This window comes from Cervus elaphus, chromosome 11 (assembly GCF_910594005.1).
Source record: "Cervus elaphus chromosome 11, mCerEla1.1, whole genome shotgun sequence".
Lineage (NCBI taxonomy): Eukaryota > Metazoa > Chordata > Mammalia > Artiodactyla > Cervidae > Cervus > Cervus elaphus.
This window is the reverse complement of record NC_057825.1, coordinates 35,378,686-35,395,245: the sequence shown is the minus strand read 5'-3', so window position 1 is coordinate 35,395,245 and position 16,560 is coordinate 35,378,686. Positions and strand designations below refer to the sequence as shown.

At 41.6% G+C, this 16,560-nt stretch overlaps 1 protein-coding gene across 1 annotated transcript in view; it reads left to right on the top strand.

Annotated features, from left to right (window-relative positions):
• Positions 1–16,560, top strand: part of ALK (ALK receptor tyrosine kinase) — a 725,373-nt gene that overhangs the window by 528,231 nt on the left and 180,582 nt on the right. The window contains exon 5 of the mRNA XM_043917489.1: positions 9,184–9,311. Within this exon, the coding sequence (XP_043773424.1) occupies positions 9,184–9,311 (128 nt within the window). The remainder of the gene's footprint in view (positions 1–9,183; positions 9,312–16,560) is intronic.

The following is a 16,560-nucleotide window of genomic DNA, read 5'->3' as shown; positions in this document are numbered from 1 at the left end:
GCTAAAGGAAATGTTCTTAGACAATAAGCTTGAGACCAATAGTTGCTTGAGAATCAATTTACATCCTTATACATTTTAGCCAGCAGTTTATAAGCACGTGCTAATCCACCAGGTTCTTGCTGTAGGGCCCAGGCTTTTGCTTCCAGTGTTGGCCTGTTGCTTGGGCGTTCTACAGTGTCTTTCTGTATAAATCGCATTCCTGACACCACATCCACGATTTTCAGTTTCAGTTTTTCTAAAATGGAGATAATTTTCAAGTCCTTGTAAACCACTCTACAGGTTTTCAGGATTTTTTAAGGTCTTTTTCTTAATCTTTTCTGTTGCCCTATTCACATCTAGTTAAACAAGAATTATTTTTAATGACTTACCTCTAATAGTCTTCAAAAAATAATTCCAATTTTTCTTGCTCATGTTGCATCAACTTAGTGAGTACAACTGGCATAAACAGAGTTGGAAATAAGCTAAACTAACTCAAGTGATAGCAGTGGAAGGTCTAGGAGCACGAGAGGGTAACCTTGAACATTCAGTGACCTTGAACACTCAGAGCACAGGATGTGCCTTTGAAAAGAAAATGTAGAGATTATGCTAATCCAGCAAGCAGATTGGTCACAGGGAGGTCATTTAAGAACATTTCTTCTACTAACATTTTTTCTTACAAATGTGGCTATCCTCAGTCTAATAGTCTCCACCTCACATCCAGTGATCTAGGGGCGATGTCTGCAGAGGTCCGTTCTCAGTCTCCTCTTTGTGCGTGGCCTGGTGTAGAATGAAGAAAAGCTCTCCTCCAGGGAACTGGCTGGATGTTTTCCTGCCACAGTCCCATGTATTCCCACATGGTTGTGACAATGTGGAGCTTGAGGGAAAAAGGAATAAGATAGCCTGGGACAGCACTGGAAGAAGCCAAATACTTCTTGGATACAGCCTTTTCTGAGCACTGCTGTTCTTCAAATACTAGCCACTTCTGACCCACTAAAAAATTCTTTTAATAAACAAGTTATTTACGTTTAACATAAATTTACACCCATGTGCGATATAGTAGGAAGTGCAACAATTTTGAAGATAAATCATCTTGGGTTCATATCACCTTTTACCATTTACTACATGGGCAAGTTTATAAGCTCTCTGAGCCTCAATTTTCTCTCTTATAAAATGGAGATGATCATATCTGTCTCATGCATTTATTGTGAAAATTAAATGAAATAAAGTAAAATAGCTGCCTTAAATCCTTTCTGGAATGAAACAATATAAATGAACACACACACACATACAAATAAATGAGATGTATATCAAGGGCCTGGCACAATGTTCCTTGGAGTGTTTGCATTTGTGCATCAGCTCTGCATGGGAGACTGGAAAGAATCCCCAAAGTTTTGGTGTTCTGGAGTGGGAGGCTCCCCCCTAATCCCTGAAATCCCATCATACTCAGTCAATTTCCTGTTTCACCCTCTTGTAAAGTCCTTCCTTGTAAGGTCATCTGCCATAGCGGGTGTAAGAGAGAGAAGAAACACTGACCTAATAGTAACAGTATTAGCTAATGCTTCCTGAGTGTCAGCTAAGTACTATGCATGTCTGAATCCACATGGTCTTCACCACACCTCTTATAGGGTCTTTTACTCTCCCTACTTCTTAATGATGGAACTTGGGCACAGAGAGATTAGGTAGGTAGCCGGCCAGAAGTCACAGTCAGTAAGAGGTAGAGTTGAGATTATCAAGTGGGAAGTCTGCCTCCAAGGTTTGTGCTCTTAATCAATGTGCTTCTCCTGAAGGAAGGAAAGAAAAAAGGAAGGGAGGGAGTAAAAGAGAAAGGAATGAAGGAAGGAAAGGAGGGAGGGAGAGAGGGATGGAGATAAAATTAGAAGCTGAAGAGAGGCCAGGAAGAAAAGCCAAAAACCATTCAACTTTTTTCTTTGCTCAAGAGCATGACAGAAGAATTAGGGGAAAGGCAGCTTGGGAACATTTTCCTAGCCCCCACCTAGGGAAAGCTGGGCTGCCTTCCAGATCCCTGTCACCCACACAGCATCTCTGATAGAAACCAAAACTGCTTTCCGACCAGCAGTGCTAAGGTCTCTACCAAGTCCGCTGTGGCCCCAGTGAGCCCATTCCTGTCTCAGCACCTCACTGCTCCCACAGTTCCCTCCAGAAGAGCCAGAAGCCACCCTCAGCCTCAGGGCATCTCTTTCCACCACGGGCTAGTGGGAACCACATCCTGAATCAACTGGAAACCTAGTTTCCATCCAGATCCAATCCTCTCCAGGGCACACACATCTAACTTCTGGGACATCTTGAAGGGCAAGGAATAACAAAGCCAGGGCTACTTGGGTAATAGACCCCCAACACATACAAACTGTAATTATTATTACAGAAAATTAACTAGCAACAAAGGACTTTACAGTAAAATTTACATTGATCTGGCATTTTCTCCCCTGCTATCTCCCATAAAAATGCTTTAAATGCAGGCTGATTTAATGGAAACAATAAAAAATAGTGCTGAATGGTTTATATTTGCTGTAGAATTACTACAAAGTCTATTTTTAAAAAACCTTGGAAGTTATGTGTGCTTCTTTCCTTTAGGATAAGATTAGGGAGAGAAGTGCAATTGACTTTTTTTTTTTTTTTTTTAATCGATCTCGATGAGCTGCCACAGGCTCAATCCCTTATTTCTAATGAACCTTCACACCTTCACACCCACATCCTGACACTTGTCAAAAGAGAGTCTTAGCAAGGGGATATGTGAAGGAATGTCAGCTGTGTGGCCTGAACTTTGACAGTCTTGTGCTCAGTAATAATAGTAATCATGTGACTAAGCTCCATGTGAAAAGGACGTTGCTGGTTGTCTAATTTGTGTGGTTTCCATCATCCTCAATTAATCCATGAATTTAGCTATTCTGGCAAGGGGGTAGTCACCACCTGAACGGGTTGGCACTTGTAGCCACTACAGAATGTGGAATGACCGTATCTTTTAGCTTCGAATCCCCAGCTGTATTCATCAGGGCCAGAAACTGAAACAAAGGCCCAGGAAGACATGATTTCTAACCTCAAGAAGCTTAAAAGGACAATTTAGGAAGGTGTTCATAAAGAACTATGGAGTCACATGACACTAGGTTTAAAACTCAACTAGAAGCAGAGCACAGAGTAGGCCCTCAATAAATGTTAACTGTTGTTGCTGATCACATTATTAGTGCAGTTATTAATATCACTAGAATTGTTGCCCTTGTTAATATTCATTAACAAGGTTCAAGGCTGACCTGGGTTCTAGAGGGTGTTCATGCATGAGGTGGGACCTCTCCTAGTTAAGCACTCAGGTCCCCTCCATGTCTCAGTTACTGTAACTCTGATGCCTTCTTTGGGTTCTAGGTCCTTGAACAAAAGCTAGTTTGATGGTTTTCCATGGTCCTGCCTCTTTAAAGATGGGGCCTATGTGTGGGCAAAGGGGGAGCCAAGAACTAAACAGTGAAAAAATCCCAAACTTCCTTCAAGCCCCCAAATCTCCCAATCTTTAGGTTCCTCCAAAGGGAAGGTATCGTTACCACTTGAATGGATGAGAGCTAACAGTAATGAATTGACTTGAACTTTCAGATTAACTCAACTTCACTACTATAGGGAAAGAGCAAATTAGCCAAGATGGCATGGTCAGGCTTTCTTGCCCCACGGCCTCTCACTCTTGCCCCACGTTTTGTAAATAATGATTGTGTAACAGGTGAGATCACTTATAGCACTGTGCATGTGTGTCACAAGATACTCGCTTGGTCACAGGCTACTTTGTGCAGTACACCTGTATAAGCTTCACCATGAAAGCCCTGGCTGCTGCTGCATCAGGGCTACACTGGAGCAATATCATGGGTATGTTATATGAGGTTATGCTATGGCTCTGTTATGGTTATGTTATGGCTGCTGTGTCAACCAGGAGAGAAGCTGTGTTATGGCTTCCATGCCAGTCAGGAGAAAATAAATGTTTCTGCAGTTCCTGTGGCTCCTTGAGTTTCCTTCCAGCCTCTTAGCTCATGTCTTGCCTACCCTGGGTTCAGCAAACAGTGCAAACTGCAATATAAATTTTGGCCAAGAATGTCAGAATCTTCTCATTTAACAGAAATCTGTTGGTATATTTGTTCTCTTATTCAACAAATACTTGTTAAGTGTCTAAAATGTATCAGGCCCAGAAGACACAATGATGAATGATCCATCACCCTGTATAAGGAGGTTGAGGTTGGGGAGAGTTGGGGAGTGTGGCAAGACACAGAGGACCTCCTTCCTATAGAAATTAGTGAAAGACATTGACTCCCACCAGATAGAGCCACCTGTTTTCTGTATACAGTCTGTATGGGCTCTGCTCATGTACTCATGCCAGCCTCTCTTTCTACATCACCCTCTTCCCAATTCCTGCCCCTTCTTCACAACCCATCCTCAAGTTATACCTCTCCTGATCACTGGATTTAAGACATCACTTTGCTCTCTATGATTCAACAGCACATAGTGCCCATGCTGCTCATGCAGCTCCTCTATACTGCTGTTCACTGTAAAGTTCAGCTCATACTTTTACTCTTCCTTACCAGTCTGTAAGCTCCTCAAGTACAAAGCTACATTTTCAACTCTAAGGATCCTCAGAGCATTTAATATGTTATCTAGTGTTCGATAATGCACCAAAAAATACCCGAGAAGTGGAATTCAATTCAACAAATCCTAACCAACATCTAGACATAAGGCATCTTTTCACATGCTACAGAAAGATGCGAAGCTAAATAGAGGATTTTACTCCAAAGAGAGATGGGGCCTTTAGAGAGCTCTGGGCAGAATATTGATCTGCTATCATAGTCCAATCCTAGCGTATTTTGTTGTAGGGTTGTTTCAGCATAGTTTCTTTTTTTTCCAACATAATTTCTTTTAACTAAAAATTTTTCCTCATTTCAACAGAAGGTGGCTGCTATTCATAAATTGCTAATGCCTTTCTTACCTTCTTTTACCTACTTTACTCTCCCACTTGAATCTTATAAATGAATTGAGATGCAGATAGTTTCATGGACCATTCTATGTGCCATTCTATGAAAAAGAGCTCTGGTCTTCTGTAAGAATAGTTCTCATTTATGGAGCCCCTAATAAGGACGTTTCTTGTGTACATCTTTCTCAGAAATCCTCACAGCAATCTAGAAAGCTAAGCATTATGACTTCCACCTTAAAAATAAGGAAATAGGAGGTGAGAGAAATTATAACATTTGCCTGTGGTTGCTTAGTAGATCATGGAGCTGAGAAGTGAATGTAGGCCTCCTGATGTTGAAGCAGCTAAAACCATCTCAGAAAGGTATTCCATTGACCAGCATGTAGGTTTGATGGCTCACTTTTGTGAGCCAGCCCTACATCAACATCATGCCTATTGGAATATCACGCAGCAGGAAGTAATACACATTTCTCCATCTTGTCAGGTGCCACTCATGGCCCTCAAGTGCTGTCCAAAAGTGCCCCTTCATTCTGGACTTAAAATAACTTTCTGCCTTCATCCTTTTGAGACATGCTGCCAACCTTTCAATCTCATCAGCAGCTTGTCTCACATCAGAAGTCCCAGTCTCCTTTAAACTTGGAGAGACTGACCTGGTATGGGGCAGTAGGAACCCTAGAGTTTCTGTTTCCATGTCATATCTTCTTATGACTTTTTTGTTTTTTCGTGTGCATTTTCTGACAAGGTATTTCACTGTCTGACTGGCCTGTCTATCCTCAAAACCCAGACTGGTGATTCCCTGTAGCAATGCTAAGTCAACACATCCTTCTTTATCTTTATGATTCTAGAAATATGAAATGTGACTGAATATACAGACTGACTCATGAATCACATTGTCTCCTGTTCTTGCAGTTGTGGAGCAATAATATATTTGATTTTAATCTTTGGTCTTCAGGTAACCAAATGGGTGACCTTGAACCGGTCTCTTCATTTCTCTGAGGGGGTGGAACTGAGTCTCTCTGGAGAAATAAGTCTGGGTAATTTGACAAATCATTCTTCCACCTTCTGTAGAATATTATTGGCCCACTGAAGCTTTCAGGGTTTTGGTAAAGTGTTTTGTCATTAGGACTTGGGTGATCTGCTAGAGAAGTATTGGTATCAGACCAGTATGAGAACTTGGAGAACTCTTTAACATTTTGCTAATGAAGAAACTAAAACCCAAGTGGGTTCTGGGACTTACCATACCCCATGCAAGTCTAGGACCATAATCTGAGACTCAGTTCCCAACCTGATGGCCTTTGAATATACAACTTCCAGCCTCCAGGTCAGAAATGGACCTTGATATTCACAAACCAACCCTCCTGCCTTCTTCAGTGGACTCTGATTTATTATGATGCAGCCACTCAGCAAAAAAATGTGTAGTCAGTTGTTTTCTCAGCAAATTTACACAAAGTTGGAGATACTTTCTGTGATTGAGAATACAAACATTTAAAATTTCAGGCATTTGGAGTAAAGTGCCTTGTTCAAAGTCATCAGGCAAATGGTGGACAGAGCCAGAACTGGAAGTGAAGAGCTCCAGAGAGACAACTGGAAGATAATGGATGGTGACAGGCCATTCAGACCATTCTTCTGGCTTCCTGAAGTCCAGATGGACTCCCCACAGTGTCATGTTGATTGATCGAAGCACCAGTGCTGAGATGACTGCAAATCCCCAGCACGTGGATATAGCTGCACGTTTGTCTCTAGGAGGCTCTAGGTTAGAACATCACCTTCCCCCTTGAAAGCACAAGTAGAGTGGCCACCAGCTAAAGAGGAAAATAGGACCCTAAGGAGCAAGTTTCATGACCATTGGGATGTCAGCCAAGAAAATGGAGGCAGAGAAAAAAGAGAGTGTGTGGTATTTTTCCCCCAATAGGGTTTTTGCTGTCTCTTAAACAAATCTGACCCTAGGTATAAGCTTGCCCTTTTTCAGTCCCAACTTCCCTGGTTATAAAATCATGTTTGGCAACTGCTCTGAAAGTTATTAAAGTTGCAGCAGTAAACTATGGGAAGCTGGAGAATTTCAGACAAAAGTTATTGCATCAGTAACTCAGAAACTAATTCCTAAAACTCTTGACACATTTATCCAGAGGGCTAGTGCCAATACAGAAATGGAAATCATCATCAAGGGCCACTGTGTACCTGGAATTAAAATCCATCATTCCTCAGAGCAGAGAGCTATGATTGTGGAAGAATATGAATAGTCATGCCTTTTCACCACCATCTTCCCTCAAAAAGAGTCCTTTATTTTTCAGAAGAACAAGAAAAATTCTGCTCTCTTTGTCTGTTTTTTCCTTAAGAACCCCTCATTTACATTTTCTTTTCAATTTTTTTTTTCTTTGACAGTTCCACATTTAAACGGAAAGCCCTCCTTTTCCTTATTCAGTTGCACTGGTTTTATTTTGGATAGAAATCCTGTTGGGTACAGTAACAGAGAACAAACTTCACAACAGCAATAGTCCCTTTTACAGCATCTATTGTGGGGAAACTTAATACAATTTTATTAAATGGTGGAGGCACTGGCTCCAGTGCTCAGAATTAACTACAGAAGAGCATAGAAAGGGAACAGCACTGCCTTCTTCATCCAGCAAACCTCATTGCATGCCCAGCAACATGGCAAGAACCAGAGACACAAAATCCCCATCCAGGAACACCCCCCTGAAAGACCATAGATTGCTTTAGGTGATGCCTTCCTCACCAAAAGTTAATGAATGGAAAAGATTTGATGGGATCCCATGTTAACAAACAAATGGAGAAATGAGCCCTCTAATTCAGTGTTAAAGGACTGACAATATTCTCAGAGTTTTAAATGCATATATGCTTTGACCCAGGGTCTAAGAATTTGTCCTAAGATAAATTCACAGGGCTAGCCTTAGCATGATCATAAAGAGGAAAAACCAGGAGCAATGCACAAATTGTTAAAATGCAGTCTTTGACCTCATCATGTAATTTATATTGATTGTCTTGTGACAAACCATTGAGGGAGCACGTGTGTGTATGACCTTATTTGTGTAAAGCTGTAGCTACAGTGCTGCTTAGAGGTGTTTACCATGGTAGTCTCTAGATGAGTTTCCAGGTGACTTTTACTTTCCTTTACCAACTTTTCTGAATTTTTAATATTTTTATACTTGAAATTTGGGAGGGTGCTTTAAAATTTTTTTAAACAAAAAGCTAGTCTTTCCCTAAGTTCCTTAGCACTCGTATTACCATACCTAAGCCCAACCTAGTGCTCAGACAGTATGAAACATTGTGATGAGTTAAGGTGAATCCACATGTCAAAATTCATCAAATTGTATACTTTGGGATGTGCAATTTATTGTACATTATACCTCAATAAAATTTTTTTTCTTTAAAAGGAAAGAAAATATAAAATAGTCCAGGTAATTTCCATTCTCCACACAAAGTTATCAAAATAATTATATATTTTAAAAAACCTGAATCAATGTTGGAAAGTAAATTTGATGTTCCAATCAGTGACAGGAGGCTATTCCAAGAGGTTAATAGCCTGAGTGAGGTGTAAAAATGTTCATTTAGCTTATTCTCTATTCTCTGGCTCTGTCGGTGTCCTTGATTATAGACAGATGCAGAGCTCACATTTGACCTGCTTCTGTCTTCTCCTGTTTGCACCTTTTTGCAGAGTCCACGTCAATCTTAGGTAGCTTTTACCCCAAAATACATGCTTCAATGCACTTTAATTTTCCTGCAGTCAATAAATAGCACTTGCTAGCTTTCCTTAAGCAACTATATAGCAAACCCAAGGATTCTGAGATTTGAGGATCAGATAAAATTCCAAAAACCAAACATTCTTTCCAGAGATAATTATGAATACACTGATAAATGCTTTGAAGACTATTCCTTCACTCTGCTGGCAGATTTTCTCAGGTGTACATATTTTTTCCTGTATGAAATAGTCCAAAGGTCTGGAGTTGCCTAAAAAGTAAGACAAAAGAAACACCAGTGGCCACAGTAGGTTTAAGAATTGGGTCTCTGAGTTAGTTGGACAGGAAGGAAATAAGTGTGTGTGTGTGTGTGTGTGTGTGTGTGTGTGTTACTATCAGACTGACCATCCTCAGAACCACTTAGGGTTCCACCTCTTCATACGGAATGGAGAACATGGGCCCTGAGGTCAGGGTAGGCGTGGGGCCTCTCTGCAGGTTAGATCTGCTTCTCATCACTGTTTTTCTGTGTTTTTCCCCTCTGCTTTCCAATGCAACCAGTTGGACTGTGCTGCAGGGAAGAATTGGGCGCCCAGAGAACCCGTTCCGAGTGGCCCTGGAATATATCTCAAATGGAAACCGAAGCTTATCTGCAGTGGACTTCTTTGCCCTAAAGAACTGCAGTGAAGGTATCTGAATCTGGCTTTCCCCCTCCACTCCTTGGTAGCTTGTTGTCTTAAGTAGGTCAGTAATCTGCCACCATAATTAGCTGGAAATGTGCACGCTGATACAGAAGTGTCTCCAGTGCTTTGGGTCTGATTCTGAATATTGCCAAGTGGTTCACAGCCCTGCTGATCAGTTTTCAAAGATTGAGTTATAATATTATATCTACTTAACTTGAAGCTATATCAAATAGAATATAGTCTTTGTTGGATAACACATTAGCTTAACTTCCCTGGAGTCCAAATGCTTTCAGCTATGGTTTTGTTTTGTTTTGTGGAAATTTTCAAAGTTTACAAATGAATAGAATAGTGAAATGGGCTCCCATGTACCCTCAACCCAGTTTCAAAAATTATCAACATTCTGCCATTTTTTTTTTCACATGTATCTCCATCCCACTAACTTGATAATGATTAGTACTTTACTTTTCCCCCCCCTGAGGTAAAATTTACAATTAAGTATTTTTAATTATTTGATTTAAGCTGTTATTAAGGGACAATGTGGGAAATGGTTATATGTGAAAATTCTTGCTTATTTTGTAAAAATCATTAAGGCATGTGTCATTGAATTCCTTTTGCATAACTCCACATTGTGAATTTATTTCAAGGTTTATTACCAAGAGAAGACATCTCTCTCCTGAAGGGTAATTTGTCAGTTTTTTTTTTTCTTTTTGTCTTTGTTGCCAGGAAACTCTGAGCTAAATGCAATACTCAATCATGGTAAATTATATCTGTGTAGTTATTTGATAAACTTATTTTCCCTTCCCTCTACAGAGTTTTTGATCTTCTATTCCTATTTTCAAGATCATATTTTATATATATTTTTCATTAGACATTGCTCCAAGTGTGATTTGTATGCAGGAGAAGACTGATCATTGATACAGATATGAGGTTGATCTTTCCTTGATTCTTCAGAAGACCTAGTGTCGTCATTATAAATATCCTTTATTATTTTTCCACATGTAAAGGGTATATAAGATGGACTTAAACTATGCAAACTTTAGGAAACAAATTGCTTTCATAGCCACTATTTTCCTGCCCTGCCTGCTGCTTCCTAGAGGTTCACTCACCTGTGCTATGGAACCTGTAGTCTGGAGGCCCAGGAATGAAGTATGGACAGAAAGGGAGTCTGTGGCACTCCCAGGCCTCACCTCTCCATTTAGAATGTCCATCAGCAACCATGAAGCCTCATAACACATAGCCATCGGTCACATGTTGAGGCCCAGTTTTGAATATGAAGCTGTATACAAAAGGGACTCCTTTAGGTAGGGACTCTGCTGACCACCCAGTTCGTTACCTTGCTGTTGCTCTTCATTCATTGCTGGCCTTGCAAGAACTTTCACAAAGTGGTTTTCTTTCTTTTTTTTTTAATCAAAACTGGTTTATATGTCAGAAAAAGAAAAATCTATCACAACATGATAGATTTAACTTCAGTTCAAATTGAAAAGGTGCCTAGCCTGTGATGTGAGACGCTGTACAAGAAACATGTGGTTTGGGAGAAAGCCAGGAGCTTGTACAAATGTTTCCACACTCAACGAACTTAGGGATTTGTGAAAGTCTCTGGACATCATCAGTCCTCACAGATGTCAAGGGTCCACATACTGTCCAAAAGAGATCATGTATTGAAATGGAGCCAGTTATCAGGAATGTGTCAGGATGAAGGTATGAGTTCCCAGAATTGGCCTAATCTCATTTCAGCAGCATCAGAAGAGAGTAAGAGGCTATAAAACTCCGAGTATTAGGTCCAGCACAAATACTCCTGCAAAAATTCTTTGCACCTTTGAAAGTTCTCAACCAGTTGTGCACATTTTTCCTTCCTTACTCCTGCAACTTCCTTTCACCTACAGTATTCTCCCTCTGTAGTTTATCTTGCATTTGTAGCAATCCATTGCACAGTTTACAGGATGTGTTTCTTTTCTGCTTCTCTACCCTTACAAAACCAAGAGAGTTGACCTCTCTAACTTTTTCTAATGGTCCAGAAAGTGTTTCTTCTGGCAGGACACTCTCTTAAGGAGGGAGAAAAGAAATCTGTCTCTGATTCCTTAGGGAAAGTAGAACTTTCAAGATACCCAGGAAGGTTCTCATGGCCCAGCTACCTTTCTTCAGAGGCTCCAAGTCCAAGAACAGATGGTTTTCATGGGGAAGCAGGTGTCCTCTGTGCTCCTTCTCAGGTTTGGAATCCTGTGACCACCAAGAGGTATGAAAGGACCACTGTGGACATGTGAGGCAGAGAACAGAGTGATCCCAGTGTTTCCTGAGAACTTCTAACTCTTCCTGCTATAATGGAACAAATTCAAGTGCACATCAGGTGGTATGGACAAGTTGAAAACATAAAAAGTATCCTAAAGCTACCCTCATATATTTAAAAAGAAGGAGTTGTTTTGGAGGCATACCCAAGGCCTATTTGATGTAGACAAACATCTGTGTTTTCTGAGATCATTACATTAGTTAGGTCATGAAGGGGAGGAGCTAAGAGAAGTAGTACATTTGAGGAGGCTGATCAGGCTGATGACATGCTAGCCAGGATGTTAATAGGTTTGTGGGATATCTAGTCTACTTTCTGCCTGGGTTCAATCCCTGGGTTGGGAAGATCTCCTGGAGAAGGGAATGGCTACCCACTCCAGTATTCTTGTCTGAAGAATCCCATGGACAGAGGAGCCTGGTGGCCTATAGTCCATGGAATCATAAAGAGTCGGACATGACTTTCACTTTCAGCTTTTCAGCTTGTAGGGTATCTGGTCTGCTTTCAATAGACTTCTACAACCCTTCCTTGTCCCACAAGAAAGGAAGTGCCATTTTAACTAAACTGGAGATGGGGTATGGGGTCGTTGGGACAATTCTGCTCGCAAAAGAGAAGATATCTATCTGTGGGTGCCATCAAGGCAGAGGTCGTGACTCCCTCTGAATCCTGACACCTGTTGTCATAGAATGTAACAGTTATTAGCTTATCAGTTAGTGAACAATGAAAGCTCTCATCTATGGAGCATTAGGCATGTGCACAGGTAGAGGGCTCATCCCTTTACACGTGTCAGTTATCTCCTGCGAGCTTTACAATAACACTAAAAAATAGGCACTATTATCCTCATTTTACATATGGGGAAACTGAACCTCACAGATGTTTCTAAAGTTGCCATCATTGTACAGTTAGGGAAAGGTAGAGCCACACTCAATCCTAAATCAGTCTGACCACCAAGCCAGTGTTTCTATCCATGACATTCTGCTGCCTTAATGGAATGTGTAGAGGCTGGAGTTTTATTTACCTTAGAATTATCTTTGACTCTTCTTCTTATCCCTACATCCAGATGATCAAGCCTTGAGCTCTAGGCTTGTGGCTGCCTCACATTCTATCTTGCTGTCTAGTTGCCACTGTTACTGCTTCTCGAATTTACCCTTCTGACTTTGTTTCCTCAGGCACATGCTTTATTCAGGCCTTCATATATGTATTCTGGGACTTTAGCAATAGCCAGCTAGTCTCCCTGATACCATTATCCATCCTTCACACATTACCAGAAAAATCTCTTCCAAAGTCCCTTTGCTTGTGGCATTTTCATGAGGTTCCAATAACTTCTTATTGTCTACCACATCAGAAATATGAAGGTTGGGCTGGACCACTTCACTCATTTCTTGGGGCCAGAAAAGTGATGGCTGCAGATCACCCAGCTGGTTGATGGTAGAGCTGGGATTAACATCAGGACCACCCTGACTCTGACCTTGGTACTTTCACCACTTCTCAGTCCTGCCTGGGAAGCCACAGTGCCTCTGCCTGATATCCACAGTCGTTTACAATCTGGCCCTTCTGTACCTGCCCAACATTATGCCCTCTGTTTCCCCACACCTCTCCTCTAGCAGACTGGTGTTCTGTACAATATGCCGATAATGCCTACTTGATCCCAGGCCTTATGTTTTGAACACTGATTCATCATTTGAGATCCAGCTTGGGGCCCAAACCCTCCAGAACATCACTCACAATTAAAGAAATTATTCTTGGAAGACTTTGCTCTCTGCATCTAAATTTAGTAGCTATTTTATAATTATTTCTCAGTTAGTCATTTTGGGGCCATAACGAGGTTCAGAACCTTGTCTTATATTGCTTTTATTTCTCCAGGGTACAGTTAACACCATGCTAAACATATAAGAAACACGATGTAAATATTTGTTGACTGATCAGCTAATCAATCAATTGATAAATGCTGCTCCTGCTTTTATAGCTTTGAGCTATTACCCTATTACTCCCAAAAGAAACTAGCAGTGAGTGGAAATTACTTGGAAGAGGTTTTTTCCCCTCGTCTTGAAAGAGTGGTGTATGTATTCAGTACTGAGGGCAGGGATATCAACCCCTACATGCCCAGGCTCCCAGGGAACCCTTAATCCTTTCATAATGACCTTTCTTCAGCAGACAACTAAAGCATAGGATTATGCAGTACACTCACTGGGACCCCTCAGGTTCAGAGGAACCTACTGAAAAATATGTCAGAATAGCAGCACTAGCATCTTGAAAAGGACTTGAAAATGGTCAGTGTGCTCATAAAATTACATATTGTGAACACCCACCTAGCACCTCCTATGTGCCTGGTCCTGTTCTGTGCACATTCATAACACTGTGAGGTGTGCATTATTATTACCATCACTAGGCACAGAGACCAAAGTCATGTACCCAGAGTCTCACAGCTGGTACTGGAATGGAGGCCATCTGGCTCCAGCATCCATGCTGTTAGCTGCCACACACCAGTGCTACCTCTGGAAGGACCCCAGAAAGCATCTAATCTGCCTCCCTCACCATGTGGAAACTAAATGCACAAACACTCAAAAATTTACCTTGAACTTTTAACATACTAAATTACTGATTAGCCCAATGTGCTTTCTACCTCCATCTCATGGTTGTCAAGTTCTCAGTTTTTCTAAGAAACCAGTTCAGAATTTCCCTTTCCCTGCCCAGACGGGTCAAAGGCAGTTTAAGAGGACCACCACACCCTTATCAATAGTGGGTCCCCCATCTGTGAAAATCAAGGATGTAAGCCAAAACACATTTTATTGCAGGTGACCATAGTTCTTTCATGAACCTACAAGAATCAGAACTGAAATTTCCCAGATCAGAGCCACATTCAGCTCACTAACAGACCTCTTACCAAGAAGTACTCGTGGTCCCTTACTCTATCAAGACATTGTCATACACATTACCTCTTCTAATCCATTCAGAGAGGGTGTCAGAATCCTCACTCACACTAACCATGGTGCTAAGGGTAATTTCACTGACTTCTGTACTTCAGGAAGGGGGAGGAATCCAACGCAGTCAGACCATTGCAGACACCTTAAAACATGTGTCCCGAAAGAGTGGGAGATGACAGCTATCTTAACATCTTCGTCCCTAAAATGAGGACATGTAAACTAGATCCACAGTCTTCAAACATTTTTTAGAGGCTTAACTCTTAATTCAAGCAAAGTGAATGTGAAGTCGCTCAGTCGTGTCCAACTCTTTGCGACCCCATGGACAGTAGCCTACCACGATCCTCCGTCCATGGGATTTTCCAGGCAAGAGTGGGTTGCTGTTTCCTTCTCCAGGGGATCTTCCCAACCCAGGGATCAAACCCAGGTCCCCCACATTGTAGGCAGACACTTTACTGTCTGAGCCACCAGGGAAGTCCAATTCAAACAAAGTCTTATATAAAAATCCAGTATATAAAATCACACAAGTACAGCTGCCCTAGAGGAAGTGAAGGTGAGTCTTTGACAAACCTTCCAGTTGGGTTTTCATGAAGTACAGCTTGAGAGTTGCTGGACAGTCTGGTTTTTAACTCTCCTATTAACCCCAGCTTTTTGATCCTATTATACTGTACTTATTTAAAATGTAATAGCAAAATGGAATTACATTAACCAAATCTTCTTTAAATGATTAAGACTAAGCCCAAGGCTATTGTACTTTGAATATGGGCCATTTCTCCAGAAAGATTTTTGTCACTGTGGGTCCTGGCTTTGAGATGCTAAGTATGGAGCTGGTATGATTGTTTCCAATGAAACACGCATGGCATCACCTGGCCCTCTCTCCCTTCTCTTTCTTCTTACTTTATCAAAGACAGTGATGGGCACTGGAGGATATCCTCCTTAGACAAAGAGGGGACAAGACGAAATGCAAGAAGCTACACAAACAGATTCCAACATTTGGCCAGCCGTGTGGAACCAATTAGCCTTTAGAGTAAGATCCAAAATCCAGCTGGGTAAAATGAAGGATAACCTCATGGGCTCCTGGCAGCCTGGCCCAAACTGGGCATTTTCTGTTCCAAAAGCAAGCAGCACCCCAGCACCCTCCTTAGTCTGTGCTTGTATTAGTAAAAGGAAATTACTGTGGAATGCTATCTTTGGACTGCCAGCAGAAAGCTCTCTGTGTAGCAGACTCATTCATCCAACCGTCTGTGCATTCACCCATTCGTACGACAGGTATTTACTGAGCAGTACTAAACTAAATGCATAGTGACCCTGATATAAACTTGTTTCTGTCTTAAGATTGAGTTTTGATGTGATGGCTTTAAGATCTCTATTCTACTTGGGACAAACACTGCTCCCCAAAAGGCATCCCTGACTTACATTTAGTTTACCCAAGGTATTGAATAGGTGCTCCATATGTAGAGATGTCTTCCTCCAAACTAGTTACAATGCACCTTTCTCAGAAAGAACACAGAATGAATGCTGAACCAGCAGTCAGGGAATTTAAGTCATGTTTCCACCTCTTCCTTGGTGGCTCAGACAGTAAAGAATCTGCCTGCAATGCAGGAGAATTGGGTTCAATCCCATGGTTGGGAAGGTCCCTTGGAGAAGGGAATGGCAACCCACTCCACTATTCTTGCCTGGAGAATTCCATGAACCAAGGAGCCTGGCAGGCTACAGTCAATGGGGTTGCAAAGAGTCAGACACTTTCATTTTTTTCTCTTCCACCTCTTTAGGCTTCCCAGGTGCCACTAGTGGTAAAGCATCCACCTCTCACTTGCTGTAGACTACTTCCAGAGCTTCCAGGTGGCACTAGTGGTAAAGAATCCACCTGCCAAGCTTGAGAAACATTTTTGACTCCTGGGCTTCTCTGGTGGCTCAGACAATAAAGAATCTGCCTACAATGCAGGAGACCCAGGTTCGATCCCTGGGTTGAGAAGATCCCTTGGAGAAGGGAATGGCAACCCACTCCAGTATTGTTGCCTGGAGAATTCCATGGACAGAGGAGCCTGGCAGGCTA